General features: G+C 57.8%; 1 protein-coding gene across 2 annotated transcripts; it reads right to left on the reverse strand.

Moving 5' to 3' along the window:
* Positions 1 to 217: 217 nt before the first annotated feature.
* Positions 218 to 26954, reverse strand: RANGAP1 (Ran GTPase activating protein 1). 2 transcript variants are annotated; one of them, XM_007099915.4, is made up of 16 exons: positions 26729 to 26954; positions 24640 to 24789; positions 20352 to 20479; positions 16902 to 16961; positions 15336 to 15515; positions 12985 to 13119; positions 10884 to 11042; positions 9746 to 9859; positions 9279 to 9378; positions 9109 to 9193; positions 7850 to 8024; positions 6725 to 6844; positions 5016 to 5118; positions 3978 to 4066; positions 3579 to 3700; positions 218 to 1293 (listed from the first exon to the last, which is right to left on the reverse strand). In XM_007099915.4, the coding sequence occupies exons 2-16, from the start codon at positions 24749 to 24751 to the stop codon at positions 1224 to 1226; spliced, it is 1752 nt and encodes a 583-aa protein (XP_007099977.2). In that variant the 5' UTR covers positions 24752 to 24789; positions 26729 to 26954; the 3' UTR covers positions 218 to 1223. The 2 variants fall into 2 exon arrangements, with proteins under 2 accessions (XP_007099977.2, XP_054938100.1); XM_055082125.1 differs by lacking the exons at positions 20352 to 20479; positions 24640 to 24789; positions 26729 to 26954 and having other exon boundaries at positions 15336 to 15618.
* Positions 26955 to 27273: the final 319 nt, after the last annotated feature.

Genomic DNA, 27273 nt, shown 5'->3' on the forward strand with positions numbered 1-27273 from the left:
TCCCACCACCCTCCCCGACCCCTGGGTCGCTGCCCCTCCCGGGTACCACCCGCCCAGCTGTCCGAGGGGAGCCGGCATGCCCACAACAGAGGAGGCATCCAGGTCTGCCCCAGGTCATGACACAGGGCTGGCCCGGCAGCTCTTCTGCAAGATGGACTGCCCCCTCCTACAGACCAAGATGGGGTCACGGTGGCCATGCTGAGGTGGGACCCCAGGCACCAAGGCCTTGAGAACAGCCCACTTTAGGGGAAAAGCTTCTCAAGTCTCCGCTGCTGCTACACGTGACTTTATTTGTGAAGCCCTGGGCACAGCCCAGACACACAAAAAGCATGAGGGGAAGCACAGGTGTCACAGGGCATGCCCAGCCCCCACCCGGCCCCCGCCCCAGGTCCTTAAGGGTGCCCAAGATGCAGCTCAGGCATCAGTGGGCCCTGGCCCTGCCCCCCAGGCTGGAGAACAGGTTTGGGCCTGCCCAGATGCCCCCTCCAGCTCGGCCCGCAGGCCTGCTGCAGACACCTCCGCAGCCAGAGAAGGGCCCACTGGGCACGGAGCCAGCACCGTCCAGGCAAGTCCAGCTCCTAGACCCCAGCGTCCGCCCACTGGCTTCTCTTCCTGCCCACACGGTGTGGGTGCCAGGGTCTTGCCCTCTGCTCGCGGCCCCGCGCACAGCAGCCTCTGGCCCTCGGGCTGAGGGCTCAGCACAGCGTGGGTGGGTGGTAGCAAGAGTGGTGGCTGCAGGACCGGGACTTGGCGACAGGAGGCAGAGGCAGCCGTCGAGTGAGCAGCCCCAGGCAGGGCAGGAAACACCCAGCCTCACACGGAGGCAACAGCACACGGACAGCAACACCCCAGGCTTTGGTGCAGCCCCAGAGGATAAGGAAGGCGAGGCGGGTGGGGACAGCCACCAGGGCCTGGCGCCTGCGGCACAGATCAGCGGAGTGTTCTCGGGTGGCGGTGAGTTTAATGGCAGAGCAGCCTGCAGCCCTTCCGCCTGGGGGCCAGCTCCCCTCCAGCGGGACCAGGGCCAGTCCAGCAGGGAGACATTAAAAATCCGAACCCCGACACGAAGCACACACCTGCACATACGCCGCACCGACACACATACTCAGGAGACACGACACACGCGACAAAGACCCTCCCTGCTGCTGGCCAGAGTCCTTCCTCTGAGTCCCTTCCCAAGGCACCGGTCCAGGCCGAGGGGTGGGGAGAGACCAGATTTGCGTCTAGACCTTGTAGAGCGTCTGCAGTAGGTTGTGGCGGGCAAAGGAGCAGGATTCCAGGGCGCCGTTGGGCCTGCGGGGAAAGAAGGGTCAGCAGGTGGGGCGGGCACCTCTGGGGGCCAGGAAACTCAGGCTACAGCAGGGCCAGTTTCCCAACTGTGAAGACGGAGCGGGGGCCGTTTTTGAGGTCAAAATATACGCCAGACTCCATTGTTCTCATTTTCACAGTGACTTTGCAAGGGAGACGTGAGCTCCCACCTTCTGCAGGTCGGGGTAGGTGGGGCTAAGAGGGGCGGGTGATACACCTGAGGCCACACGGCCTAGAGCTGGCCAGAATACAGGCCCGCCGAGCCGGGAGGGAACCTGGGCCTCTGCTCTCCACCAGACAGGCTCTCCGAGGCCTCTCCAGCGCGCACAGGGCCAGGGAGTCCTCAGCAGCCACTTCTGCACGTGTTAAGAGTGGAGCACAGGCGTCCCACCTGGGCCCCTACGAGTAACAGGTTACCATCAAGATCATTAGTCTCGCCGCAGAGGAAGAAACTGGTGGAAGATGCTCGGGGGGATGGGTGAGCCTGTGGTGTGCAGCCAGGACCGAAGCCCACAGGCACCTTACCTGGTCCCGTCCGGGCTTGGATCCCAGACCACTGGGCTGGGACTTGAGGGGAGGGGGCATGCATATCACTCCACCGTCGCTCAGTCACCCCCGAGGCCTGGGGGCAGCTCTTACCAAGCCCCCCTCTTTTAAAGTGGAATAGACTGAGGCCTGCACCGGAAGGCAGGCAGGGGGATGGGTGAGCCTGTGGTGCAGCCAGGACCGAAGCCCACGGGCACCTTACCTGGTCCCGTCCGGGCTTGGATCCCAGACCACTGGGCTGGGACTTGAGGGGAGGGGGCATGCATATCACTCCACCGTCGCTCAGTCACCCCCGAGGCCTGGGGGCAGCTCTTACCAAGCCCCCCTCTTTTAAAGTGGAATAGACTGAGGCCTGCACCGGAAGGCAGGCAACAAGCCGGGAGAAAGGCAGCCTGTCAACTGACCATCACGGGCGAGGGCGTCTTCTGGGGGCCCGGGCCCAGCCCAAGGGCCACAAAGGGCATGATGGGAATGCAGAGGGAACAGTCCCAACCAGGGGCTGGAAGGAGACAGAGGGAGCCGGGCTTCGTCAGGGGGTGGCAGGCGGGGGCTAGGGCCACCATGTGGGGACACCCCAGACAGCCCGAGCGAAGGCCCACGGGTTGAGGCGACAGCGCCTGCAGAGGGACCAGGTGCGGGGAGAGTGCACCTCGCTGCGGGGAGGCCAGGCTGCAGCCAGCACGAGATGCAGGAGCAGGGTTTGGACTTGCCCTGGACTCCGGCAGAGGAGGGGCCGCAGTGCAAGGGGCGGCTTGGGTGGGGGCAGTGTGGTGGCAGGCGGGGGGCAGACACGGCGAGGGAGGCAGGCCCGACTAAGGCGGCGCCGCTGCGCACACGGAGCTAGGAGATGTCAGGTGGCAAAGAGGCCGAGGTGCCAACCAGGTCCCGGGGGACCGGCGCCTGCTCCTCACCCCCCCACCCCAGGCGGGCTGCCCCACGACACTTCGTCACACGCTCTAAGCACCCTGACTGATGGTCTGGACCCGCCGACGTTACATGTCCCCCAAGGCGCGGGCACCTCCTTTCTCCTACACCCCCTTCCCACTTTCCCCCAAGGCGCTGGATTCACCGCCAGCGTGGCTGGTCAGAGCTCTAGGAGACAGCCTCACCCACCCCTTGGTTGGGCAAATGGGGAGACCGAGGCCTGGGGATGGCCGGAGGTCAGCTGGGGGCCACACAGGGCCTCAGTGAGGATGGGGACAAGCCTCCCAGCCCGCCCCGGATGGGGCCTGAGGTCTGGAGCCTCCTTTTTACTCGACTGTGGCCAGCGCCCCACGATTCCCAGGACGCGGCCAAGGTTTCGTGTGTCTGGGCGCTTGGCGTCCCCAGGAGAGGGGCCCGCGGCTGTGGAAGGCCGAGGGGGCAGGCCCCTTCGGCCTAGGTAGCTGAGGGAATGAACACAGAACTGCTCCCAGAGACGCTGCCGGGAGCAGGACCTGCGTCAGCAGCACGGCCGTGGGCAAACACCTCCCCTGACCCGGAGCTCGCTTCCTCGTCTGCAAGAGGGGGCCGGTGCCCATCCCGTCTCTCTCAGGGAGACACTGTCCCCGAGCCCTGCGTCCTCAGCTGGGCACAGGGGGGGTGAGACTCAAACACAGATGCCGAGAGCCCGAGAGGTGTGAGGGCCTCCGACACGCCCCAGTCACCGGGCCAGGGAAGCCCCAGCTGACCAGAGGCCTGCACGCGTGGTCACCGGCCGCGTGAGCCGACGAGGGCACACTCACTTGGTCACGAATGCCAGCAGCAGAGGGGCAAGGGCCTTGGGGAAGTACTCCTGCTGCACCATGTGATTCAATGCCATCAGGGGGCCGTACAGGTTGGCAATGGCCTTGATCTTGTCTTCACTCTGCAAGGGGAACACACAGCAGAAGGCAGGGTGAGCTTCAAAAGGTCACCTGGGGGACCCCAGGTCTCCACCACCCAGCCCCTGCCGACAGCGCCACGGCCAAGGTCAAGCTGAATCCTCAATCCTGTCACGAAGGCCGAGGCTGCTTAAGCAGACCCGGGCCCGGGGACAGTGTGGGTGAGAGGCCCCGGCAGGACTCGAGGCGCGGGATGATGCGGCCTCTGGTGCGCCCCCGCCCCCGCCCCCGCCCCCGGGGCCCGCGCTCCTTCCAGCGCACCTTGAGCAGCCCCATGTGGACGAGGAGCCTGGTGAGGAAGGCATTGGAGTTGAAGGAGCTTGAGCTGAAGGCCTTCTTCATCAAGGTATCTGCAAGGCAGAAGCAGCAGAGGCCTAAGGGCACGCAGCCCCCGAGCACACGGGCTGGGCCCTGTCTCCTGCGCTCGTCAGGAGGTGCACACGGGGCGGGGGTGGGATGTGGACACAGGTGGCAGACTGAGGGGACCGCTAGCACCCGGCGAAGGGCTCACCCTGCCAGCTGGGATACCTTGGCCCTTCTCCGTCCTGGCCTCACAGATTAAGACGGGCTTGGGCAGAGATTAAGTGAGGCAGGTCACCGCTGGGGGAGGTTTCAGCCATTCTGGGGGTGGGGGAGGGGGAACGGACGGGAAGGGAGGGGGGAGGCACGGCCAAGGGCCCGCAGGGACCACCTGGGCCCCCGCTTCCGAGCGAGGCTGTTCCGGGAAACCGAATTCAGGTGACCGGTTCCCACAAACGCCCACGGTGGGGCGGGGCTCTCAGGGAGCAGACACGGAGACTCCCACCCCCACCCCACCCAGCCTCCCCTCCCACTGACCCGCCCGCCTCAGTGTCACCCACAACCCTGGAGAAAGCCTCCCAAGTGTTTCCACTCCCTTCTACCCTTTCCCTCCCCCCTCTGCCTGGTCCAACCTGGCCACACTAGAGATCCTGGGAAGCCTTGGGAAAGATGCAGGGAAAGCAGGGGGACCTCCAGGTGGAGGGGACTGTGTGTGCACAGACTCAGAGGTGGGGACAAGGGCTCGGCTCTCATCACCCCTCCTCTGAGAGGTCCGACCTTCCTGCGGTGGGCGCCACCTGGCCCGAGTTCTCACCGTATAGAACGGCATGGCTTTGGGAAAGGCCTCAGTTTCCCCATCTGCAAGAAACAGAGAGGCGAGCACCCAGCCGGCTCTACGGCAAGAACCCAGTGGAAGAGCAGGTGAGAGGAGAGTGTTCTGACCCGAGCCCCGGGGCAGCGAAAGGCAGGAGCCATCCGGGCCCCACCCACCCTACGTACCTACTGCATCCTGCACCGCCGACCTCACTGTGGCTTCATCCTTGAACACGGAGGACACCTTCAGGAAGGCAGAGACCACCTTCTCCGGATCAGATGTGTCAGTCTGAGGACACAGGAGACAACGGCTGGTCACCAGGGGTGAGAGCCCCAGGGCCTTGGCACACAGTGGGGATGTGCCTGTGGCTAGAGGAGGCCTTGGCAAGAACTGGGCCTTCAGTAGGCAAAGACAAGGTCCTGCCTCGCCACACGCTGTCCCCTCAGAGCCTGGCATGGGCCCGGCCACAGCAGGTGTGCACACACACTGAGAGAATTCACGTTAAAAAGCATTATCCCTGTGGCCCAGCGATCGCCTGCCTGCAATCTAACCTGATGAAATAATCCAGAATGCAAACGATACTTAACACGCAAGGAAACTTACCTCAATTTCACTGACAACAGAGAAAAGCGGAAATAATGTGAATCCACAGAATCAGTGGATGGCTTAAGTGCTACATCCACTCACTGAGATAAAGGGCACGAGAAGAGTTTTACTGACACAGGAAAATGATGAATGGTATTAAGTGAGAAGGTGGGCCACGTGGAGGTTTGCATCATATAATCTCATTTATCGTGGGGGGAAAAAATAAAGAGTACAGAAAAATATAAACGGGAGATAAAAAGCAAAAACATCAAGCCAGCTCTGCGAGTGGCCCCTTTTATTTCTCTGTATAGACATACCTCAGAGACACTGCGGGTTTGGTTCCAGACCACAGCAATAAAGCAAATACCGCAATGAAGCGAGTCGCGTGACTTTTTTGGTTCCCTAGTGCGTTATTTAAGTCTGTTAAGTGTGCAACGGCATCAAGTCTAAAAAAGCCACATACGTGATTTAAAAACACTGTATTACTAAAACATGCTGTCACCTGAGCCTTCAGCAAGTCGTAATCTTTTTGTCGGCGGAGGGTAGGAAATACTGTGAGAATTACCAAAATGTGACGTGATCCAGAGACATAAAGTGAGCAAATGCTGTTGGAACAATGGCGCCAATAGACGTGCTCGACACAGGGTAGCTACAAACCTTCCATTTGCAAAAAACGCAGTAACCGTGAAGCACAATAAAACAAGACGTGCCTGTTCGTATCATTTAACCTCTTTAAGCCTCAGTTTTCTCGTCTGTAAAATAAGAGTGGAAGGGTCTACATTCCGGTTGCCAAGAAGGTTAGATAAAATCATGCCCAGGTATTCAGAGCAGCTGCCAGCAGACAGGAGGTGCTCGATAACTGTCTCAGAATGGATGAAGTAACGACCCAACCAACGAACAACTGAGGCTGGAGCAAGAACACAAGTAGACTGGGAGCTGCACAGGGGTCTGGGGCGGGACAGCTGTTCTAGAAGCAGCTGGTCCTACAGAACACACAGAGGGAAGCCTAGGTGTGTGTGCTCCCATGAGCATCCTGGGAAGATCCCCGAATCCAGGCATCACTGAGGTGCCGCCGGCCTAACCCTTCCTCGCAGCCCAAGCGTGTTCGCAGTGGGCGCAGACATCTGCAACCACCGGTCACACCCATCTACGCGTGTGAGTGTGTTACAAAAAAACAACACGTGGCAGTCCCCACACCCCACGTCGACAGTGCCCCACCCCCCCCAAATCCTGTGCTCTGCCTGAACCTTTGCTCTGGCAGCTCCGGAAGCCGAGGCCGGAGCAGGTTTGGCGTCGGAAACGCTGTTACCTGTTGGGCTATCAGCACGGAACTCTTGGGCCCGAGGCGCAGCAGCTTCTCCGGGGAGGGGAAGGCCAGGAAGGTGGAGACGTCTGCAGGAGGCGGGGAGGACAGGACAGGAGCTGGTTCCTGGGGGACAGGTGGCACAGGTGGCTCTGTAGAGGTCCAGATCCAGACTCCTTGCCCAGAACATACGCCCCTCGTGCAGGCCAGTCAAGGCTCAGAGTCCAGGATTCCCCGAAGTCCCCCAAGGGCGGGGTGCCCACAGATGCTGGCCCTGGTCGGCTCCTTGTGTAGGAGCCTCTGGGGTCAGGGCAAGCCACCTCCCGCAGACTCCAAGAGCCTGGTGCAGCCAAGTGGATCCTTGCCATGACGTGTGATGCTGCAGAAATGACTCCAGGGCTAAAGTGGCCTCACCAGGAACTAGAGTCTCAGCCTGGGTAAGCACTGCTGGCGAGCACCAGAGGTGCCCAAAGAACTAAAGACGCCCAGCCATTTATGGAACTGCTTCCATAAAACCGGACAATAAGCCAAATTCAACAGCTGTTGAATCTGTCCAACCCAAAGTCCTCCCGAAGCTTTATTTGGGAACCTCTGAGGGAACAGTCGTGGCAGCCCTGAGTCCACCAGCCTCCCGGCCAGGAAAGGAACACCAAGTGTCCAAGCTGAGTCACCGAGCCGGCCAATCTCTGGAATGGGGGCCATCCTTATGGGTCACCAAGACGGGTAGGAAAAAAACTTCTAGTTATGCTTGTTTTTTACCCTATTCTTTTAGAAATACTTATATACCCCCAGCACAGTGGAAAATCCACGTATGACTTTACAGTTGGCCCTCTGTATCCGCGGATTCAACCAGCTGCGGATCGTGCAGCACTGCAGTATACAGTTACTGACTGCATGTGATGTAGCAGCGTCATGTGTGTTATAAGTTACAAGTGAATAAACACATCTAGACTGAGGTAAATACAAACACAACTACGCTGGATGATTTCCTCTTTCCACAAGGAGTGTGCAGTCAAAACTAGTTTGCAGTCACTGCCTAAGAGGATCCCACACCCATGACCCCCGTGAAAAGCGTCTCAAGATTTCACGCTCGGGGGACCAGGGCTCTGATGTGGCAAACATGGAACTCACCCCACTGTTAGGATCCAGAATCTTCCTGGGCGGTGTGATCGACTCCTCTCTTTGCTCTCCCTGCTGTGGCTCCTCCTCCTCCTCCTCCTCCTCCTCCTCCTCCTCCCCCTCCTCCTCCTCCTCTTCTCCGTCCTCATCCTCGTCCTCGTCCTCGTCCTCCTCACCCTCATCATCACTGCAGAGCACAGGTTGGCTAAAGCAGACCCTCCCTGCCCAGTGGCCCGCGATGGCTCCGAGAATCCAAAGGCCCCAGCGGGCAGGAGCCCGCACAGGGCAAGGGCAGCCGCTGCCCCCAGGGTGGGGAAACGGAGAGTCGCCAGGGAGCCCCTCCCTCCTTGCTCATCACCCAGGGAAGCCCACGTTGCGGACGAGGAAGAGCTCGATCTCGTCCCTGTCCCAAAGGAACCCACAGTCCCACTGGGGAGACAGAGAAAAGGAAGAACACCGCCTGTCACAGCTGGGGCCCAGGGCCTGGCAGGAACACTGCCCAGGCTGAGACGCCGGGACTGGGCCACCCACATCTCGCTGACCACAGGAAGCCATGGTTAAGGGCGAGGGAGGGGGCTGCCCTGCCTCTGAGGAAGGCTGTTCCATGTCCCCTGCACTGGGAGCCCCTTGAGCCCACCTTGGGCTAGCTCCTAGCAGCGGCACTGGGCCTGGCCCTGAGGGACACAACCGAGGACCTGACAAGTGAATGAAGCCAACGCAGAGATTGGAGAGGCAGGCGGAGATGGGTGCTGATGGCTGAACCAACTCCCACCCCGATGGAGGAGGCAGCCCCCCGCCACCCCACCCCCGGCCTCCGCGAACCCAGGAAGCCCCGCTCGCCTGCGTCAATCTCCTCCTACAGTCAAGCTCTAAGGCTGGTTTCAGGAATAATGCCGAGCTCCCCGCCCCCCCCCTCCCCCCGCCACTACCACGCGTCACTACATCACTGCTGCCCCACCTCGCCCGTCACATCACCTTGATGATCAAAGGTCATCCCTTCAGAGGCCTCCCCAACTCACCCGCTCCAAAGGGTGACCGATCTCAGCCCCCATTTGTCCCTTTGCTAATAAACATGTGATAACTTGATTATTCTGTCCCATTCCTTGATCCCTTGCCCACGGCAACGAGGTCTCATGAGTCAGAAACCTTGACCGTCTTACTGTCATATCCCTAATGCCCAACACAGTGCCTGGCACATCACAGGGACTCACCCAACATTTTCTGAATGAATAACAGTAGTAACAACGGAGCCACTGATCCAGATCCCCTACCTGAGGGATGCCAGCGCCTTGGCCATGTTGAAGCCATCCAGCACTTCCTGGAGCTGCTCACAGCCTTCTTCTCCCAGGGTGTTGCCTGCCCGCAGGGGAGGGAACGGAGGGTCAGGACGGGGGCTGGGGCCCGCCCGGCAGGCCTGGGCCGAGGCCACCACCCCTATTACCATTGAGGTCCAGTTTCTCCAGCTCCACCTTGTCAGCCACCGCCTCAGCAACAGACAGAGCAGCATCTCTCTTGATTTCACAGAATGACAAGTTCAGCTCCTAAAAAATAATGGGAAGGGGTAGAGGCGGATGACAGACACACGGGCCAGGAGGCCTGCCACTACTGCGAAGCCTGCGTTTCCCCCGGTGAGGGTGCAGTATACTTCCGCTATATTGCAATGACCCGCACCACTCTCCTCCTCCTTTTTGAAAAATGAGAGACTGCAGCTCAGAGGGGTGAAGAGACTTGCACGGAGTCACCGGCGGAGGGTGTAGAAGCAGCAGGCTATCAACCCAGGCCACCTGCCTTTGAAGGCTACAACCCTGCCACCTCCCCCCACAGCTGCTCTGCCCTCGCAGCTGTCACCCCGAGCGCGGGGGAGCCTGGACCCCGGAGGCAGGAGGCAGGCAGCCAGCCAGCCAGCACCTTCAGCTTCGGCAGGCCCCCGTGGATGGCGTCTGCGATGGCGACGGCGCCCCTGGAACGCACCAGGCAGTCCCCGAAGTTGATCACCTCCACCTGCCGCAAGGTCTTCAGCGTCTGCGGGAAGTGGGGACCAGGGTGAGGGCCCTCCTCGAGCTGGTGCCACACCCCATACTGGTCATCACACCCTGGCCCTTCTGTATCCAGTCTGGTGGACTCATCAGCTCTTCTTGTGGCCCCCAGGTGGCCTCCTGGCCTCCGGCTAAGCCCCCTTCGTGGCTCCCTGTTACTCGTGGGAGCACGTCTCAAGGAGTCAGCAAGGCCACAAGGTCTTGCCTTCCCCCTCCAGCTCCTCCAGCCCTCCAACACACCTTGAACCCTGGCCTGTTCACACCAGGACCGATGGAGCATGGCTCCTCCCATCTCTGGGCCTCCCCATGTGCTGCCAACCCCTCTGCCTGGAACACCCCTCCCGCCCTCCTTGTGCAGACAAAGTCCACTTGTCCTGGAGAACTTGGCCAAAATGTGACCTCTTCCAGGAAGCCTGCCCTGCGTCTGACTGGAACTTCCTGTGCGCTCCCCAACCCTTGCACACGTCTCTGCTAACACCCCACGGTGGGCCTACTAGACCCCTGTGGGGTCGTGGAGCCCCATGAGGTTGACGGGACACCCAGCCAGCCACTGTGCTCACGGCCCTGGGTGTTGCTGATTAGCGACTTCCTCCCCTCCTCCAATTAGGGGTTCCGTGAAGGCAGAGTCTTTGGCTCGACCCTGCGTGGCCGGCACTTGGTACAGGGCCGGGCGCCAGACGGGGCTGGATAAACAGCTGACGAAAGGATCAGTGAGGAAACAGGCCGAAGCAGCCTCCAAGTGGCCTCTGAGAACACAACCAGCGCCGACAGCCAGGGTTGCATGAGGGCAGCTTAGGATGTGGTAGTATGGACACGCAGAGCCGCCCAAAAGGGCGCAGGCTAGCTGGTGACATATGCCCCCGCCGGAGATGTTCACATGGCTGAAGCCACGGGATACACACCAGGTGGGCGGGTAGGGGGGAGAGCAGCCACCTGCTGACGGGTCCACCACAAAGGCAGCAGCCAAACCCAGGCTCCGGGGCCTGCTTTGGCCCGGCCGCACCCCTCACCTTGGCCATGGCCACGGCACCCTTCTCGGTGAAGGTGTTGTCGTTCAGGTTGATGACCCGCAGGAGGGGGCTGACGGCGAAAGCCTGGGCCAGGGCAGCGACACCGGGGTGAGTGATCCCGTTCTGCGGCATGTGGACCTCCTCCAGAGTCCCGATGATCTGCGAGGGGCAGGGGCGAGACAGGTGGGCCCCCGAGGAAGGGGGACAGCCCCAGACAGGAGGGCAGCACCACACATCAGACCCCGGAGGGGCTGGCCCGTCTGGGGCGTGTTTGGGGCATGACGGCTCCTGATCCTCTCCACAACTCCGCAAGGGAGACCTACCTGGGATTAGGATCACCACGAGATAAGAGCCAACTAGGCATCACAGGGGCCGCGCAACCCACCCAGGGTCACACAGCTCTGCGCACAGGTGTCTTAGTCTGGTACCTTCCGCACCGTGGGGACCCTGGGCTCTGGCCTGACAGTCAGCCCTGGCTCTGCTCTATATAACGTAGCTCTGCTTGGCCTTGCTCTCTTGGGGCCCTACTGCCTTATTTATACAACATGACTGGCATACCACACACCACGTCCTTTTCTGGGGGTGAGGAGGGTCTTTCCTCTCTCACTCTGGCTTTTGACACCTCCTTTTTTCTGCCTGGAACACTCTGTCTCCTTATTTTGTTGGCATTTTCTTGATAGGCTGACTCCTTATGCATTCAACAGCTCTCATTTTGGATGCCTGCTCCCCCCAGGAAGACTTCCCGGATCATCCCCACAGTACGATGCAGGGCTCTTCCTCTCCGCCCCCAGAGCACCTCATCCCTCCTCTGTCATGGCGTTCATCACTCTGGAGTAGCAAAGCCACCTTCTCGGCTGCACCCCAACAGCCCCCAAGAGCTCAAGGAGAGGCCCACGTCCCAATCTCCACTGCTACCTGGGACTGAGGACAGGCGGGCATAACTCTGTACCCAGGCACCTTCTGTTGTCTCTGGGCGCCCAGCACAGCATGGGGGTTCACAAATAAATACAGGGAGCCCAACGGAGGCACATTCCAAGTCAGGGCCTCTTAATATTTCCTGTGCCATGGACCCATCGGGCAATCTGGGAAAGCCCCAGGGCTCCCCTCCTCAGGATGTTTTAAAATTTTAAGTTAAATTATATAGGATAACAAATTCATTTGGAAAACAAGTATCAAAATATCAAGAGAAGCTGCCCAAATATGTGCTGTCGTAATATATATACCTCTTAAGGCAATGAACAACAAGACCTAGGTGTACCATCACTGCGACCTTAACGTATGAGAAACAAAATTCCTATCTTTAACAACTATCACTTGACAGGAAAGTATCTGTGATTTCTCCTGGTAACAAAGTTACAGGAATTTCTAAAGCTGCTGAGGTTTACTGTCTATATTCACAGTGGAAGGTAATACTGTATTTAACTCTGGTAGTGGTAACAATCATGCAATTTCCCCCCAGCCATGTTCAAAGACTCCCTGAATTCCACCCACAGACCAGTGGGATCCCATGGACCCAGGTTAAGCGGCCCCCGCCTCTAAGAGCACCGAGGACGCCTGCTGAAGGCCTGGCACGACAACGACGTACCCCGTCCCAGCACATGGAGGACAGCGACCAAGGGAAGGGGTGCAGAGAGGGCATAATCTTTAACGTCGCCGTGTCTGTGAGGTAACCAGGCTACTCCAGCTACAGAGGAAGAGGCAGAAGCCCCTTGCAGCCAGGGCTCCAGTAAGACACAAGGCCCTCCTCCCCTGCAATGTCCGCTCTCTCGAGGCAGGCGGAGTGCCGGAAGCAGCAGGGCCGCGGGGGCGCCGCTCTGGCTTGAGCATGGTTAGTGCTGCTAGGATACCGTCTGCCGGAGGAAATGTTTAAAGTAAGAGAAGCGGGAGACCGACCCCACACTTCCCAGCCCACGGGGCGGGTGGGCCCTCTCGCTAGCAGAGACTCCGCCGAGCCCTCGGCCCGCTGGGAGGAGAGAGGGGAAAGCAGAGGGGGCACCGGGAACAAGGACACCCAAGAGCACCTCCTCCCGGGCACTGTTCCTGCCCTGCTCCCTGGCTCAAGGGCAGGTCTGATGGGCTCCACGGAGAAGAAACCACTCACCCCAAAAGCCTCTGCTAAGGCAGTGGCTCCGTCGTTCTCCAGACGGTTTCTGCCGGCCACGAAGACCTTCAGGGCCAGCGGCTTGCCCTGGGCACTGGACTTCCGATGACACTCGGTCAGAGCTGCTGCCAGGATCTGGGGGGGAGGCAAGGGGCCCAGGCCTAAGGCAGGAGGCCCTGGTCTTCAACAAGCCACGAGACCCAAGGGTGGTGGACACGGGGCCGAAGAACCGCTCAGCAGCACAGCGGTCACACCTCACCCGCGCCCAGCGCCTTGCAGGGACAAGGGCTTTGACATCCACCGCTGTGTTTGCATGTCCCGTCACCCCGTGGGGTTTAGCCCCACAGCAGAGATGGGGAGCCTGAACCCGGGAGAAGGGAGACAGCAACACTGAGTGGCCAACCTTAAGACAGGTCCTGGGGAAGGGGCCTCACGGCTCGCTTCACTGTCAGAAGCCCTCTGTCAGGTGGGGACCATCGCCATTCCCACTCTCCAGCTGAAGAAGCTCAGGCTCAGAGAGCGACAGAAGCTCTCCTACAGTCACTAAGCAAGCGGCAGACTCCGCACAGAACCCAAATCTTCCAGATCTTCCAGCATCTCTTCCACGCTCCACGATGCTAAGGGGAGCCGGCCGGGGAGAGCAGGGCCCCGCCGCACCCATGTGACACACGCCCGTGCTCAGGCCAGCCACACGGCAGGGGCTCAGCTGCTGGGGGTGAAACCCTAAAATCTGGTTTGCCCTGACCTTGGGGTGGTGCCAGGAGGTAGCCTCTCTCCCGTGACACCAACAGAGCAGGAGTTTAAAAATGCTGTCGGCTGCTGGGCTGGAACTGGAGAGACCAGGGTAAATAAGACATCCAAGATTCAGGGGAAGTGCCTCAGAAGAGAAGTACGTTTACAGAGCACCTACTAGGTCTGGAGCACTCTCGGCAACGGTACTTTCACGCCGTGTTTCAACCTGAAAATGGGCCTGGGAGGCAGGTGGAACTGGCCTTACTCTATGACAAGGAAGCCGGGCTCCGGGGGAGGCACGTGAACTGGCCGAAGTCCCAGAGCAAAGACGCGGAGGAGCTGCGACCGGCAGCTGGGTCAGTTTGCCTGCACGCAGCTCTGCTCTTGGGGCACATACAGGACATGGGACACCACCAGCCTGACTCCGTGATGGTGGTGGGTCACGCGTGCGGCTCAGGGCAGACCGCCAACTTCTGCTGTAGACCAGCCTCAAGGAATCTTTGCAGAGGTGGCTCTCCCAGCACATCCCACTCTGGGCTGGGCTGGACCTGTCTTTGGTGCTGATGCAAACATTTTTATGTCTTAACACGTACAGCCTATTGCCCCCTAGACCGGAGGAGCGCTAGCTGAGATGGGTGCACGAGTGGGACCTGCCCTCCCTCCTGCGGGCAGGAGACAGGCCGCCTGCAGGGGAGGCCCCTCTGGCTCCTCAGCCTGGGCCACGGCGAGCATCACACAGGTGGCTCCTCTTGCTGCTCTGACCAGCCATGTGGATGCGGGTTCAAATCCCACATCCGTCCCCCGCTAGGTACATCATCTGGGGTGCTCAACCCAACATCTCTAAGCTCAAGTGTAGCTATCTGAAAACGTGGGGACAGCGTCGCCCACCTTTCAGTAAGGGTGAGAGAATTAAGGTAACACATCTTCAAAGAGAAGATGTCCCCGTTCGCTGTCTGTTCCTATGCCCCGGCCCTCTGCTCCTTTTGGTCAGAACGTGAGGGAAGGAGGGTGGGAATGCAGACTGGTGCTCAGCCTTTCTAGAATCTGGGCCTAAAGCAGCCAGAATGGGCCAAGAAGAGAATAAACAGGGCTGGCCTCCCCAGGTGCCTTTCTACATGGACCAGCCTGACTTGCTGGCAGGATGGGGGAGGCACCCGGGGCAAGGCCCTGGCCAGGAACAAAGGTGAGCTGTGCCCAGGCCTCCCAGAGTGGTTTCTCTTTCTGGGGTCCCTCTCCCACGTGCACACGCCAGGCCTTACATGGCTCTGCCAGCTGTTCTGAGGGCACAGCAGGTCTAGTGATGCCCAAGCCCTGCATTCTGCAGAGCCAGCAGGTCGGAGCACGTATGCAATACTGCCTATGTGTTGCCAAGGCAACACAAGAACTGAGGATGGCTGCTGGGCAACCCCACACTCACAGACTCCCACCTCCTCTCCCCACTGGCCACAGGCTGCTGCCTTTGAGGCCCTTCTCCTTTGAAGAGAAAAACAACAGGCCAACCATCCCAGACGGTGGGTGGCCAAGGGCACACACTTCAGATGGACACAAGTGTAGCAGGGGACCGGGCAGGGAGGGAGGCGGAGGACAGCGGGGGTGCGGGGAAGGGGCTGCGCACCCACCTTGCCGCCACCGATGCCCATGCCACAGTTGTTGAGCTTGAGTTCGTGCAGGGTGAAGCAGGTGGAGCTCTTGAGCAGGGCCTCGAAGCCTCGCACGCCGTCGGGCCCAAACGCGTTGTCGCTCAGGTCCAGCTCCACCAGCTGGGCCCCGGCTATGATGAGTCCCTCCCCGAGTGAGATCTGGGCACAGAGGGAGCTCATGTCCGTTTCACAGACACGGACCGGGTGCTGCGTCTATGCCAGGCACCCCCTGCCCTCAGGGGGCACCCAGGCTGGTGGGGAACTGGCAGAGACACAGACCATTCCATTACAGAGCTGGCCATGTTATATCCGACTCAAAACCCTGCAGAGGGCTCTTAAATCACCCAAATCAATTTATTTAACCTGCCCTCTAACCCCAGCCTCCCCTGGTTCTCGTCCACCCTTTGAGGCTGGTATCTAACTGGAGCAGCTCTCCAGGGGCTTCCTAAATCCCCCACCCAGGGAGCCCCCCCTCCAGGGCCTCCATGGGGACACCTGTCACACCCTGGATGACCCTTAATTGTCTGCCGGACTGAACTGCTTTGGAAATGAGGCTGGTGCCCGGCATCTCAGAAGCACCAGTGCCGGCTAGATAAACGGAGGCCTGAGAAGGCGGCGCCAGCACACGGACAATCGTGCCAACAACTGACCACGAACCTTGCCCCGAGGACACTCCGTGCCAGGAGGGTACACTGAGAGTCCCCCGCCCCTTCCCTTGAGCCATGTTCTGTCCTGTGACCCCTCCCATCCCTCCCACAAGTGCGCCTGTGCACACACAGGCTGGGAGCTCCACCCAAGAGGAGCTGAGCCCCAGGAATGGGGAAATGGAAAGCAGGCAGAGGGAAGCCACCCACGATGAGAACCAAAGCAAACAGAGTGGCATCAAATGTAACACAGACAGCTAGTGGGAGGCAGCCGCACGGCACAGGGAAATCAGCTCGGTGCTCTGCGACCACCTAGAGGGGTGGGATAGGGAGGGTGCGAGGGAGACGCGAGAGGGAGGGGATATGGGGACGTATGTATATGTATAGCTGATTCACTTTGTTATACAGCAGAAGCTAACACAGCGTTGTAAAGCAGTTATACTCCAATAAAGATGTTAAAAAATGAAAAAGAGTGGTATGGGAGAAAGGGAGGGGCCGGAGGGACACGGGGCAGCCAAGGCAGCCTGTGTCAGAATGAGGTCAAGAGGAACCACAGGGTGCAGGGGAGGGAGGGGCCAGGACGAGAGGGGTAACCATTAGGGAGTAAGAGCCATGCTGCTTGCGGGCCAAACCGCTAAGCTCAAGAGTGAACCCTGGGAAGTCTCTGCTGGACTTCCTGTCACTGGGCCACCCAGTCTCACAGGGACTCTGAGTCCTCACTTCCTGGCTCCTGCTCGTCAGGACACAGGCGGAGGCTGTGCTCGCCTGGCTGCCATTTCAGCCTCTCAGGCACCCACCGGGCACTCAGTCTCGGGAAAGAAGAGGCCGTGAGAAAAAGTCCTGGGAAGTGCTAAAGGGGTCCCTGCAGCCGGCGGCCCGAGCATAGGCCCCATTCACTCACCAGGGCAGGTGGGATCTCAGACCGCAGCCTCCCCGTGAACATGTCGCTCCAGTGGCATCGCTTTGGAAAGAGGAAGGAGAGAGTTAGCTGACAGCCCTGGAGGTGGCCTTCGGGCAGCCCCTTGTCTCCATAGACTTGGATTACTGAGCACAACAAGACCGCTGAATTTGGGTGAATACTGGGACCAGCTCTGACCGAAGCTGATAGGACCTGGCAGCCCCTAAGGACCATGGGGGAATCAGCAGAAGTGTCAGGAAAACGTGCCATCTGTCCAGCCCTCTGGTTCTCCAAGAGGGAAATCAGGCTGAGAGGGAAGGGACTGGCCCCAGGCCCCCTGGCAGGGCAGTGGCAGGACCAGGACCAAGACACCAGACTCCTGGCCCAGTGCTCCTCCCCAGTGCTAGTTTCCCACACTGTGTGGGCCACAGCGAGACAATTCTGGGCGGTGGAGGAACAGGAAAGGAAACAATACAGGATCCAGCAGTGAGGAAGTTACTCTCCTTTTCTTTTCTTTTTTTTTTTTTTTAATTTATTTATGGTTTGGTTTTTTGTTTTTTTTTTTTGCTGCATTGGGTCTTTGTTGCTGCGAGCGGGCTTTCTCTAGTTGCAGCGAGCAGGGGCTATTCTTGTGTTGCGGTGCGTGGGCTTCTCAACGCGGTGGCTTCTCTTGCTGCGGTGCGCGGGCTCCAGTAGTTGTGGCACATGGGCTTAGCTGCTTCGCAGCACGTGGGATCTTTCAGGACAAGGGCTCGAACCTGTGTCCCCTGCATTTGCAGGTGGATTCTTAATGACTGCGCCACCAGGGAAGTCCCGGAAGTGACTCTCCTTTCAAGTCTCTTTTCAACCCTCCTAACCACCTCTAGAAGGAAGGCTCGGTTTGGGGCTGGGGGGTCTCACCCACCTCCCCACTTCCAGCCCATCTGCCTTTCTAACGAAGGGAGAGCAGGCTTCAGGCTCAGAGTCTCTGGATGGCAATGGCCTCAAACTAGAATTTAATAACACTCTTTTATTTCCTTTATGGTAAGGGATGCCATTTTCCAGTTACAGAAGGGATCATGTTTGCTTTTAAATTACTTAAAAGTGAGCTGATTTAAAGGAAATATTAGGTAAATGTCACAAAGGTAGTGGCCACGTGACTGGGTCATGTATCATGCTGGCCAGCAGAGTTGAGGCTCCAAGCACGCAGCCCTACCCTCTAACTCTGGTTGCTGTGTCCACCAAAATATCAACTCTGGCAGCTCTAGACTTTCCTGGGCCAAACCTGGAAATGATGAGACACAGGACGAGCAACTTTCCCCTGAAACCCAGTCCTTAAAACGTATGAACTAAACCCAACCTTAAGTACTAGAGAAGTTGGTTTTTGCAGTAGAATCCTCACATCCTCCAATAATACGAATCACTAACACACCTAGAGGCATCCTACATGGGTCTGCTCAGTGAGTTACACCTGCACACACGTGCGCAGGGTCAGAACAGACAGCCACAGCCTGAGCCCCTCCCAACAGACAGTGGCATCTCATCCGGAAGCTTCCCCAACCCAACTCTGATGGGCTGAGGTCAGCATGGGGCTCTGGGGCACAAGGCTGGCTTCTAGCCCTGACCTAGCTGACGCAGGCCTGCCACTCCCTGTCTCTGACCCCTTGTATCTTATCTCTGAAATAGGCTTTAGGCCTCAGTGATCTCCAAGTGAGCAGCAGAGCAGTCAAGAGACTGGGCTGGTATCTGGGCTGCAATCCTGAGATGTGTGACCCTGGGCCACACTTTCCTCATCTGTCAAGACCTAACTTGTGCACGTGCTGCGAGAGTGGAAACAGCATCTTATCTCGCATCAGTACTGTGGCCAGAACAGCGCCGGTGTCGAGGGCAGCTCTGGCCCGGAAGCTGCTCCCACCCTGGGCTCCTTCCAGCACTGAAGCAGGCTTGAGACACGACACGGGGCGATTCAAGGCCCTGGGTCTACACAGGGTGACAAGATGCATGCGGTATTCCCGCGGCTCAAGCTCTCTCACTACATGAGCCTGCATGTGGCCACCATGGCAACCTCTTAGGGAGGAAAAACTTCTTTGCATAAAGGAGCCCAGTCTCAGAGCTGAGTCCAACGCGAGGCCTCGTAATGCAGCAAATAAGGTGGTGGCGCTGGGGCTTGAACCCAGGTCCTTGGATGCCAAAGCTCAGCTGCTGCGGCCTCCATGCCCGGGCCACCTCTCCTCCGTTCCTGTCCTTCACAGGTCACTGAGGAGAGCTGAGTTCTTTCATAGGGAAATGTCCCAGCTTACGCTCAGGACAGGAGGCCCTGGGCAGGAGAGCAGAGACAGTCCTGCCTTGGCTGTCTGTTAACCTGACCGTGATCTTCCTGAGGGAAACAAACATCAAGGGTCCCCCTGACAACGAGCTCGGGGCCCCCCCCAGACAAATCCGCTCCGTTTCCTCTCATGGCCCCGGCCCTGTACGCCTCCCCTCTCAGAAAGCACAGCTGTGCCACGGAAGGCGCATCGGACTTGGAAACGGGAATACGGCTCAGCCACTGACCAGTGGCAAGATCCTGGGCTGTTTCCTCAGCCCCCCTGAGCCTCAGTTCCCTTAACTCACAAAATGGACTTGAGTCGCCGTGAGGGTTAATGACACATGTAGAAGAGCCCAGCACAAGCCTAGCCTTGTCCATACAAAGAGAGCCACTTCCAGCCTGGAAAGCAGGTCTCTCTCCCTCATGGCTCTTCAGGGGCTTTGATAAGCTAACACACACTGGGATCCCCGCGAAGGGGAGCAAGCAGCGACAGCCCCCTGATGGAGCGAACACGCGGTACCCCACTTTTCTCACAGCGCTTCCTGAAGGACCGGTGTTCAGAGGAACCCGCTTTGGGACACACCAGAATAGAAGAATCTTTGTGTCGGCCAAGGAGGGGCACCTTCAAGAAAGAACTCGCCATCCGGCTGGGAGGGGGGCAGTCAGCTGGCTGCCTCCAGTGAGCAGCTTTCCAACCACCGCAGCATCTGCCCTGAAGTCTGGCCATTTCTGCCCAACGTGAGACTCCTCCACGGGGCAAGCTTTGCTCTGGAGCTCCCCGCCGGGCAGGCTGAGCGTCCGTCAGAACAGCTTCCGAACCCGAGGCTCCTGTCCTCCTCCCAGGCGCCAGATCCGCGCCGGCAGCTGAAGGCTCTCCCTGTCCAGTTTTGAGCCTTCCTCTCTTTATCTTTCACGCGTCACCCAATAAACCTCTTACCCGCCTAACACCATCTCAGGGTCTGTTACTGCAGGGCCCAAACAGACACATCACACAGGTAGAGGGGCCCGGGCCAGTGCTCTGTTCTGGGGAGGCCAGAGCAAGAGGAGCTGTCCGAGGTGATCACCCGCAGGGACCCAGGGCGGTCTGCACACAGGCATCGGCCGTGGGGCTGTGAGCGGAGGCTTGTCCCCAACCAGTCTGGGCCTACTCGCCCTGCAGACCTCACCTTCAACTCCGACTTCTTCTCCAAGGCCTTGGCGATGACCCTGGCTGCTTCCACGCCCACCGTGTTGCCCTCCAGGCGCAAGGCCTCTAAGCCATCGAAATCTTCAATCTCCTGAATCACGTCTTTCGCTGCTCAGGACCAAAAAAACAGAAGCTTAGACTTCTGGAGCCACAAACGGCAGAGGCAGGAGCTGAGGCCCAGCGACCACCTCGTCACTCACAACTCCAAGGGCTACGGTGCACCTAGTGGGTGCCAGACCCTGGCTCACCAGGGAGACTTGGACAGGCTCACAGTCTAGCAGGGGACATGGCCACACAGAAAATCCCTCTCTAATGAGTGTTAAAACAAGGCAGGTATGAAAGGCTTGGGAGCCAAGGCAAAAGAGGAACTGGCTGGTTTGGGTGAAGAAGGTGCTAGGACACCTTGTGGGCTGCGTGGGTGTAGCCCACCAAGAAGGGGAGCACACCAGGCCAAGCAGGGAAACGGCACAAGTCAGAGGCCAGCAGGCACGATGGCACACATGCTTTCATGGTGAAATGACTCACATGTGGGGTGCTCATTACTGTCCTGTTCCATTATGATGAAAAATTCCATACAACCTAAATGTCCATCAGCAGAGGACAGGTTAATTCACTGGGATACGTGATATAAATAGTTACACTGACGTCATTATGAATGGCGACACAGGTGATTACCTGACTTGGAAAATAATCATGTTATAGTGGTAAGTGAAAAATTAGGTTATCCAGTGGTGTTTGGTCTGATCCCACTTTTAAAATGTTGTATGCCTTCTCTCTCACACGCACACACTGAGGTCCAGAAACCAAATGTTAAAGGGTTTATTTCCAGGTGGTGGGATTCTGAGTGAATATGTGTTTTTCCAGCACCTGCTCAATATATTCTCAATGCATCAGGTTAGAAAGCAGCTTTTAAAGTATCTGTAATTATGATCTCAATTATTTTAAGAAAAAAAAGAGGTACTCAGCTATGTGTTTAGAAAAAAAACAAAAGACCAGAAAAACTGCATGAAAATTAAAAGTAGTCATATCCCTGGGCTGTGTTATAATGAAGATATGGTTTTTTTTCCTTCTTTCGATGCTTCCATATTCTATAATGAGCATGTATTAATTTTACAATCTGAAAAAAGCACGCAGGTTACACGAAAGACAAATCTAGTTTGGCTGGCACAGGATGGAGCGGGTGACGTGGTAGGGAAGAGACAGAGGAGTGTGAGAGAAGAGGAGAGGGTTGTCGGAAAGCCTGTGACTTGCAGCCCATAAGGGGCTCCCTGAGAAGCCTCCACAGGCGTCTCCTTCCCCTCGCCTCCCGTGCAGAAGCACTTCCTCAGAAACCCTTGCTACCTGCCAACAACCAGAATTCACAGCCTCTGATGTACCACGTGCAGCCTGCTACAATTTTACACTCATCTGAATGGTACTTTTTTTTTTTTTTTAGTTCCCCCGACCAGGGGCTGAACCCACCCAGGCCCTCAGCAGTGAAAATGAGGAGGCCAACCAGGGAACTCCTATGACTTGATCATTATACCATCTTCCTTACTGGGTCATGAGTTTGTGAAGAAAGGGACTCGCTTTGCCTCTGCTCACTACCACCACATCTAAAGGTAGTTCCTGTTAGGTGTAGTCTACAGCTGAGTGAACTGAGACACAGAGAGGGTATGGAAATGCCTACTAAGGTCACACGGCCAGACAGCAGTGACCAGCACTCATTTCACAACAAGAAAGACTGGACAGGTATGAGCCTCCCATTTTCTAGAAAGGAAAGCTGAGGCTCCAAGGAATGAAACCACTGTGCCCAGGAGTTCAGGGAGAACGGCAGAGCTGAGCTTCAGGCTGGCTTTCCAAAACCGAACCTACGTGCTGCCCCCCAAAGCCTTGCTTCTGCACAACCAAGGACTTTACGCAGGGCCCTGGCGCAGAAGTCCCCGAACCTCTCTCCCTACTCTGGAGCTGCAATTCCAGAGCTCCAGGTGCCCAGGCCTCCCCTGCAGCTGGCACTCGGGGCAAGGGCTGGCATGGCCTCTCAGCCCTTTGGAAGATTCGCTCCAAAAGGGAGTCCCCGTAGCATCCAGGGAATGGCCAGGTCACCAGGAGAAAGGATGGCTGCTCAAGGAAATGTTTATACCGTTCTTAGAAGGAAGGCAACAGAGGTGCCAGGGCCCCAGGGGGAGCCGTGTAAGTGACATAGGTACAGAGATCCGAAGGTACTGCGCTTGCCACAAGTTTAGCCTGGGGAGAGTCACAAGTACAGAGTGAGCGTGGAAGGAAAAGCACCAAAACTGGAAGAACAGGGACAGGAGAGGGTGGGGATCACAGTTGAGTTGCCTCTCTCACTTGATATTCAACCCATAACTCTGTTTAAACTCAAAAACAGGTGAGGGATGGGCCCCAACCATCCCTGAATAACCACCGACTGTCCTGAGGCTGCAGGGAAGGGATCTGTCTTTTCAGCCTCTACTGCCTCACAAAATAACAAGTTCCAGGTACTCTGCTATGTAAGGCAGCAAGGCCTTTCTTTGGTCCTTAAATGACTTACTAGGGAGAGAAAAGGTCCTTGTTCTAATCATCAGCTTCACGGCCTCCCCTCACAGGCCCCTGCCCTCCCCGGACCTTACCCGCTCACTCCCAGCCCAGACAGAGGCCCTTTCTGGGCCCACAATTAGGCCACCAGGCACCTCAGTACAGCATTCAAGAGCCTCTGCCCTGGGCTCCCAATGAGATTCTGACTTCTCTTCTCTCAAGCCCACCCTATGTGTCTCAGCTCCCGGGCCGACTCACGTGCAGTGCCCTTTCTCCTTCAAATACCCACCTCATCCATGGAATGATTTCCTGTGCCCTCCTAAGCTAAAAGTGATCCCTTTCCTCGACCTTACTTCCCAGAGCTTTCTGTTCATGTCTCTCAGAGCATGTTTCATCTTCTCCCTCCCGTTAGTTGTCTGGGTACCTCATTCCTACTCCAGGTAAGGAGCTCCTCAGAGGCCATGGCTATAAGCTGGCCGTCCCTGATGACCTCCAAACGGGGAGGCGGCACATCCAGCCTGAGCTAGGGAAGTGGTTATGTGCATGGATTTTAGGACCAGACAAACTTGAATTTTCTTCCCAGCTCCACTACTGCTAGCTGGGCCTTAGGAATGTCACATCACCTCCCTAAGCCTCAATTTCCCAATCTGCAATATGGGATGAAACCTACCTCGAGGCCTTTTGGGGGGGGATAAATCGAGACACCCTTTGTCTGGCACTGAAGACTGCCTGACGTAGTGCTGATGACTATAGCATTTAGTAGCAAACTCGCGCTTCCTGAGCTGAGCCGAACATCCGCCGAGAAACCAGAGCAGGGATTCGGCTGGACCTCTGATAAAATCCCAGCTCTGCTATTTACCAGCTGTATGACCTTGGGTAAGTTACTGAAGCCTCCCAAGTCCTTTTCTCCTTATTTATAAAATGGCAACATTTTTACCGCCCTTCCCCAGGGATGATGCACGGATCAAAAGTGACAAAGCACAGAGAGAAACTCTAAAGTTTAAGGCCCTACAGAGACATTAGGGATGTGCATCACCACACCTCCAGCAACGCAAGGACTCACGCAGTCTCTGACCTGGCGGAGGGGAGCACGCCCGCCTGCACACCGTGACAACCAGGCAAGTCCAGACCAGCTTCCCTGGTTGGGCCGGAGCCTCAAGAGGCCTTACAAGTACTGACGTAGGTGCCTTTACCTCCAGACGCCAGGGGATTCAGGGTTGATCAGTGTCAGCCATGCCTCGGCCGGGGAGGGTTAGACAGGCTCTGCCTGCCGCTTCCCAGTTCTCTCCAGTCCTAACGCCTGTTCACAGTCAGGAGCACCCATCCCTCTCCCAGGGCCGTTCAGCTGCACGGCCTAGACCTCCCAAGAGGGCCTGGATTGCTGTTTAAATGCAGCTCCATGAGGGCCCCAGCTCTGGGTAAGGTAACAACTATCCCCAGACCAGCTGTGGATAATGGGGTGCAGGTGGGGCTGGATCTGGAGTCAGAGGTCAGGGCTGGATCTTGGGACTGCCGCTAACTGTGGTCTCTCTTTGCCTGCCATCCCCCCCAAGAGATGAAGGGGCCCTTCCCACCTTGCCAGCCTGAGCTGTCACCAGCAGGGATGCCCACCGTGTGCTCACGGGCAAATCATCTTTGAGCCTCACCGTGCTAGGACAAACCGACAAATCGTGTAATAATGAAGCTAAACCGGCCTGACAAGTGGGAACAGTAAGCGCTCACTCGCTGGGCCAGTCCGCACGGGAACTCACCATCTTCTGCAGTGTTGAGTTTGAGGCTCTTGCCCTTGAAACTCAGCTGTCCCCCCGCCACCTGGGTTTTGGCTAGCGTCTCTGCCAGCTTGGCAATGTCTTCAGAGGCCATGCTGGCCACGCTGGTGGGCTCCCCTGGAAATCTGCAACCTGAGGAGATCAAAGTTCATTAAGAGAGAGGATTCTCCGGGTGCCTCCGGGTTGGGGAGGGCAGGGTAGGACATCAGCCATTTCAGCTACCTGACCCCACCTCCCCCTGCTAAGGAAATCCCAAGAACTAACCCACTGGGAGAAATGAAAACAGCATTTGGGAAGGAACAGTTCTAAAAAGGTGGAGGTTTCAGCCTCTGAAGAGTTACCATCTCACTACAAGTCCTCCTCTGCCCAACTGCCCCAGCTGGGACACCAAGCCATGCCATGTGAGTTGACTATTTCCTGGGTCCCCAGTGAATGGCAGTCAAGTCCCAGTCTGATAGCTACAAAGAGTCTACCCAAAGCACACACAGCTGCCTGATCATCTTGGCTGCTCTCTGTTTGAGAGTCCCATTCCTCAAACAGGACATAGATGGCTAGGGATCCAGGTCATCCATCCCAAAGAATGCCCCACCACCTACGGTGGCATGACTCTGGGGGTGGGGCACAAGGGTCAGCCCACTGCACATCTGGTTTCAGCCTTGGCCAGGAGACTGGGCAGCCCATGGTGGCCAGACTTCAGGGGTTCCTAGGAGACCAGAAGTCTCTACATCACAACAGCCACCATCACAACAGACCAAGGACAGAGTTGCTGAAAAAAGGAGCTTCCAGCCTGGAGTTCAGCCAGACTGGCAGAAAGCATCACTACATTTCCCCAAAGAGGAATGACAGGTAATCAGGGAAGAACGAGGATATGTAATGTCTCAGGTAGTGATAAGAAAAAAATAAACAGGGAAAGCGGTAAGGAGTTTTGTTGGTTTTTTTTTGGGGGGGGGGTGCTGCCATCTAAAATAGAATGGTTAGAGAAGCTATTATTAATAAAAAGCCAAAGACTTGAAGGATATCAGGGATTGGGTCATGCAGATATCTAGGGGAAGGGCATTCTTACAAAGAAAGCAGCAAATGCAAAGGTTATTGTGGGGGAAGAGGGGTGATTAGAGGAAGTGCAATGAGGCCAGCGGGGCTGGAGCACAGAGAGGGAGGGAGAAAAGAGGTAAGAGATGAGGAAAGAGAACCAACAAGAGGCCCGAGTCACAAAGGCCATTTTAAGAACTGTGGCTTTTACTCTGAGTGACAAAGAGAGCCATTGGAGGGTTTCTAGCAGAAGTGAGACCGTGATCTGACGTATGTTTTGACAGGATCACTTTATCTGCTGCATGAGGCAGGGCATTTCGAAGCTGCTCCAACAATGAATGAGGGGATGAAAGTGAATATAAAATAGCCTCAACCGGGCTCCAGATGGAATGGAAACACAAAACTTCTCATAGAAAATTGGAGCACAGAGTGGTGAACTGATTGGTCCAAGGTCTGCAAAGGACCAGCGGCAAAGCACAGACAAACGGTAATTACACACACTCCTCTCCATTCCGCGCAGGAGCGTCGCAGATTTTCCTATAGGTGCACATCCACGGCTTCTGCCAAGCGTCAGCAGAGGCTCACGCCGGTCCGGGGGCTGCGGCGCCAGCCCAGGCATTCCGCGGGTGTGGGCCTATTGGGAGGCGGCAGCGGGGGAGCGACGCGCGAGTTCGGGCCGCAAATGACAGCCGCGCTGCACGGGAGCCCCATCCCGGATCCCAGGCAGACGCGCACCGCCCCCAGATGACACCGACGCTAACAGGAGACGCCACTGCTGGCAGCTCCGGGCTGGGCGGCCAGGGTGGGCCTGACGCCCTCTCTAAGCCTCAGTCTCCCCACTTGTGAAAAGGGCCAACGCCCCCCAACTCCCTCACTCCCACCCCCATCGCGCTCTGCCATCGAGGGCACAGGGGAGAAGGCGGAGGGGGCACGCACAGAGCGCTCGGGGCCACCACACCTTCCTCGTCCAGTTCCACGGCCGCGCCGCCCACGCCCCCATCCCAGGCAGGTGACAAGAAAAGGAAAGGGACCCCGACCCTACCGTAAACAGGCGGCGCCGCCGCGTGGGGCGACCGGAGCGCGCACGTCCGTCCGGCGGGGCGGGGACTGATTTAGGGTGCCGGTCAGGTCAGATGGGGGTCGCCGCCTCCAGTCCAGCGGCCCCGATGCCCAGCCCACTTGTCCGTCAGCTCTCCGAGCGGTTCTCGCCGCTCGAGCCTCCAACACCACCTGCTCCCCGCACGGCGGCAGATGATGGCGGAGGAGGAGGATTTTGAAAGCCGGCAGTTTCTTTCCTTCGATTTGATTTGTTGGAGGCCAAGGCCGGCTTCCCTTTCCCCCGCGCGCGTGGCCTATCGGGTAAGACAGTCCAGTTCTCCGGCGCGGGGCGCGGCAGGACGCCGAAGGACCGCGGGCTTGAACTACCACTCCCGTGATGCACCGCGTCCTAGAGCGCCTCCGCTCTTCCCTCTTTGCCCTCCCTTTTCGGCTTCTGGTTCTTTCTCTGGGAGGCCACTGGGCGGTGTTTAGCCGAGAGCTCCTAGGGCGACTACAGTTCCCTAAACGCCTTGCGTCTCGACCGCCTCA

This window comes from Physeter macrocephalus, unplaced genomic scaffold (assembly GCF_002837175.3).
Source record: "Physeter macrocephalus isolate SW-GA unplaced genomic scaffold, ASM283717v5 random_19, whole genome shotgun sequence".
Taxonomy (NCBI): domain Eukaryota; kingdom Metazoa; phylum Chordata; class Mammalia; order Artiodactyla; family Physeteridae; genus Physeter; species Physeter macrocephalus.

Excerpts from the sequence above, each read along its gene's own strand:
- RANGAP1 (XM_007099915.4), bottom strand. The coding sequence starts at position 24,751 with ATGGCCTCTGAAGACATTGCCAAGCTGGCAGAGACGCTAGCCAAAACC. Across the intron at positions 8,025-9,108 it reads AAGGCGCTGGCATCCCTCAG|TGATGATGAGGGTGAGGAGG; the intron begins GTAGGGGATCTG and ends TGTGCTCTGCAG. Across the intron at positions 4,067-5,015 it reads GGCGGTGCAGGATGCAGTAG|ATACCTTGATGAAGAAGGCC; the intron begins GTACGTAGGGTG and ends TCTGCCTTGCAG.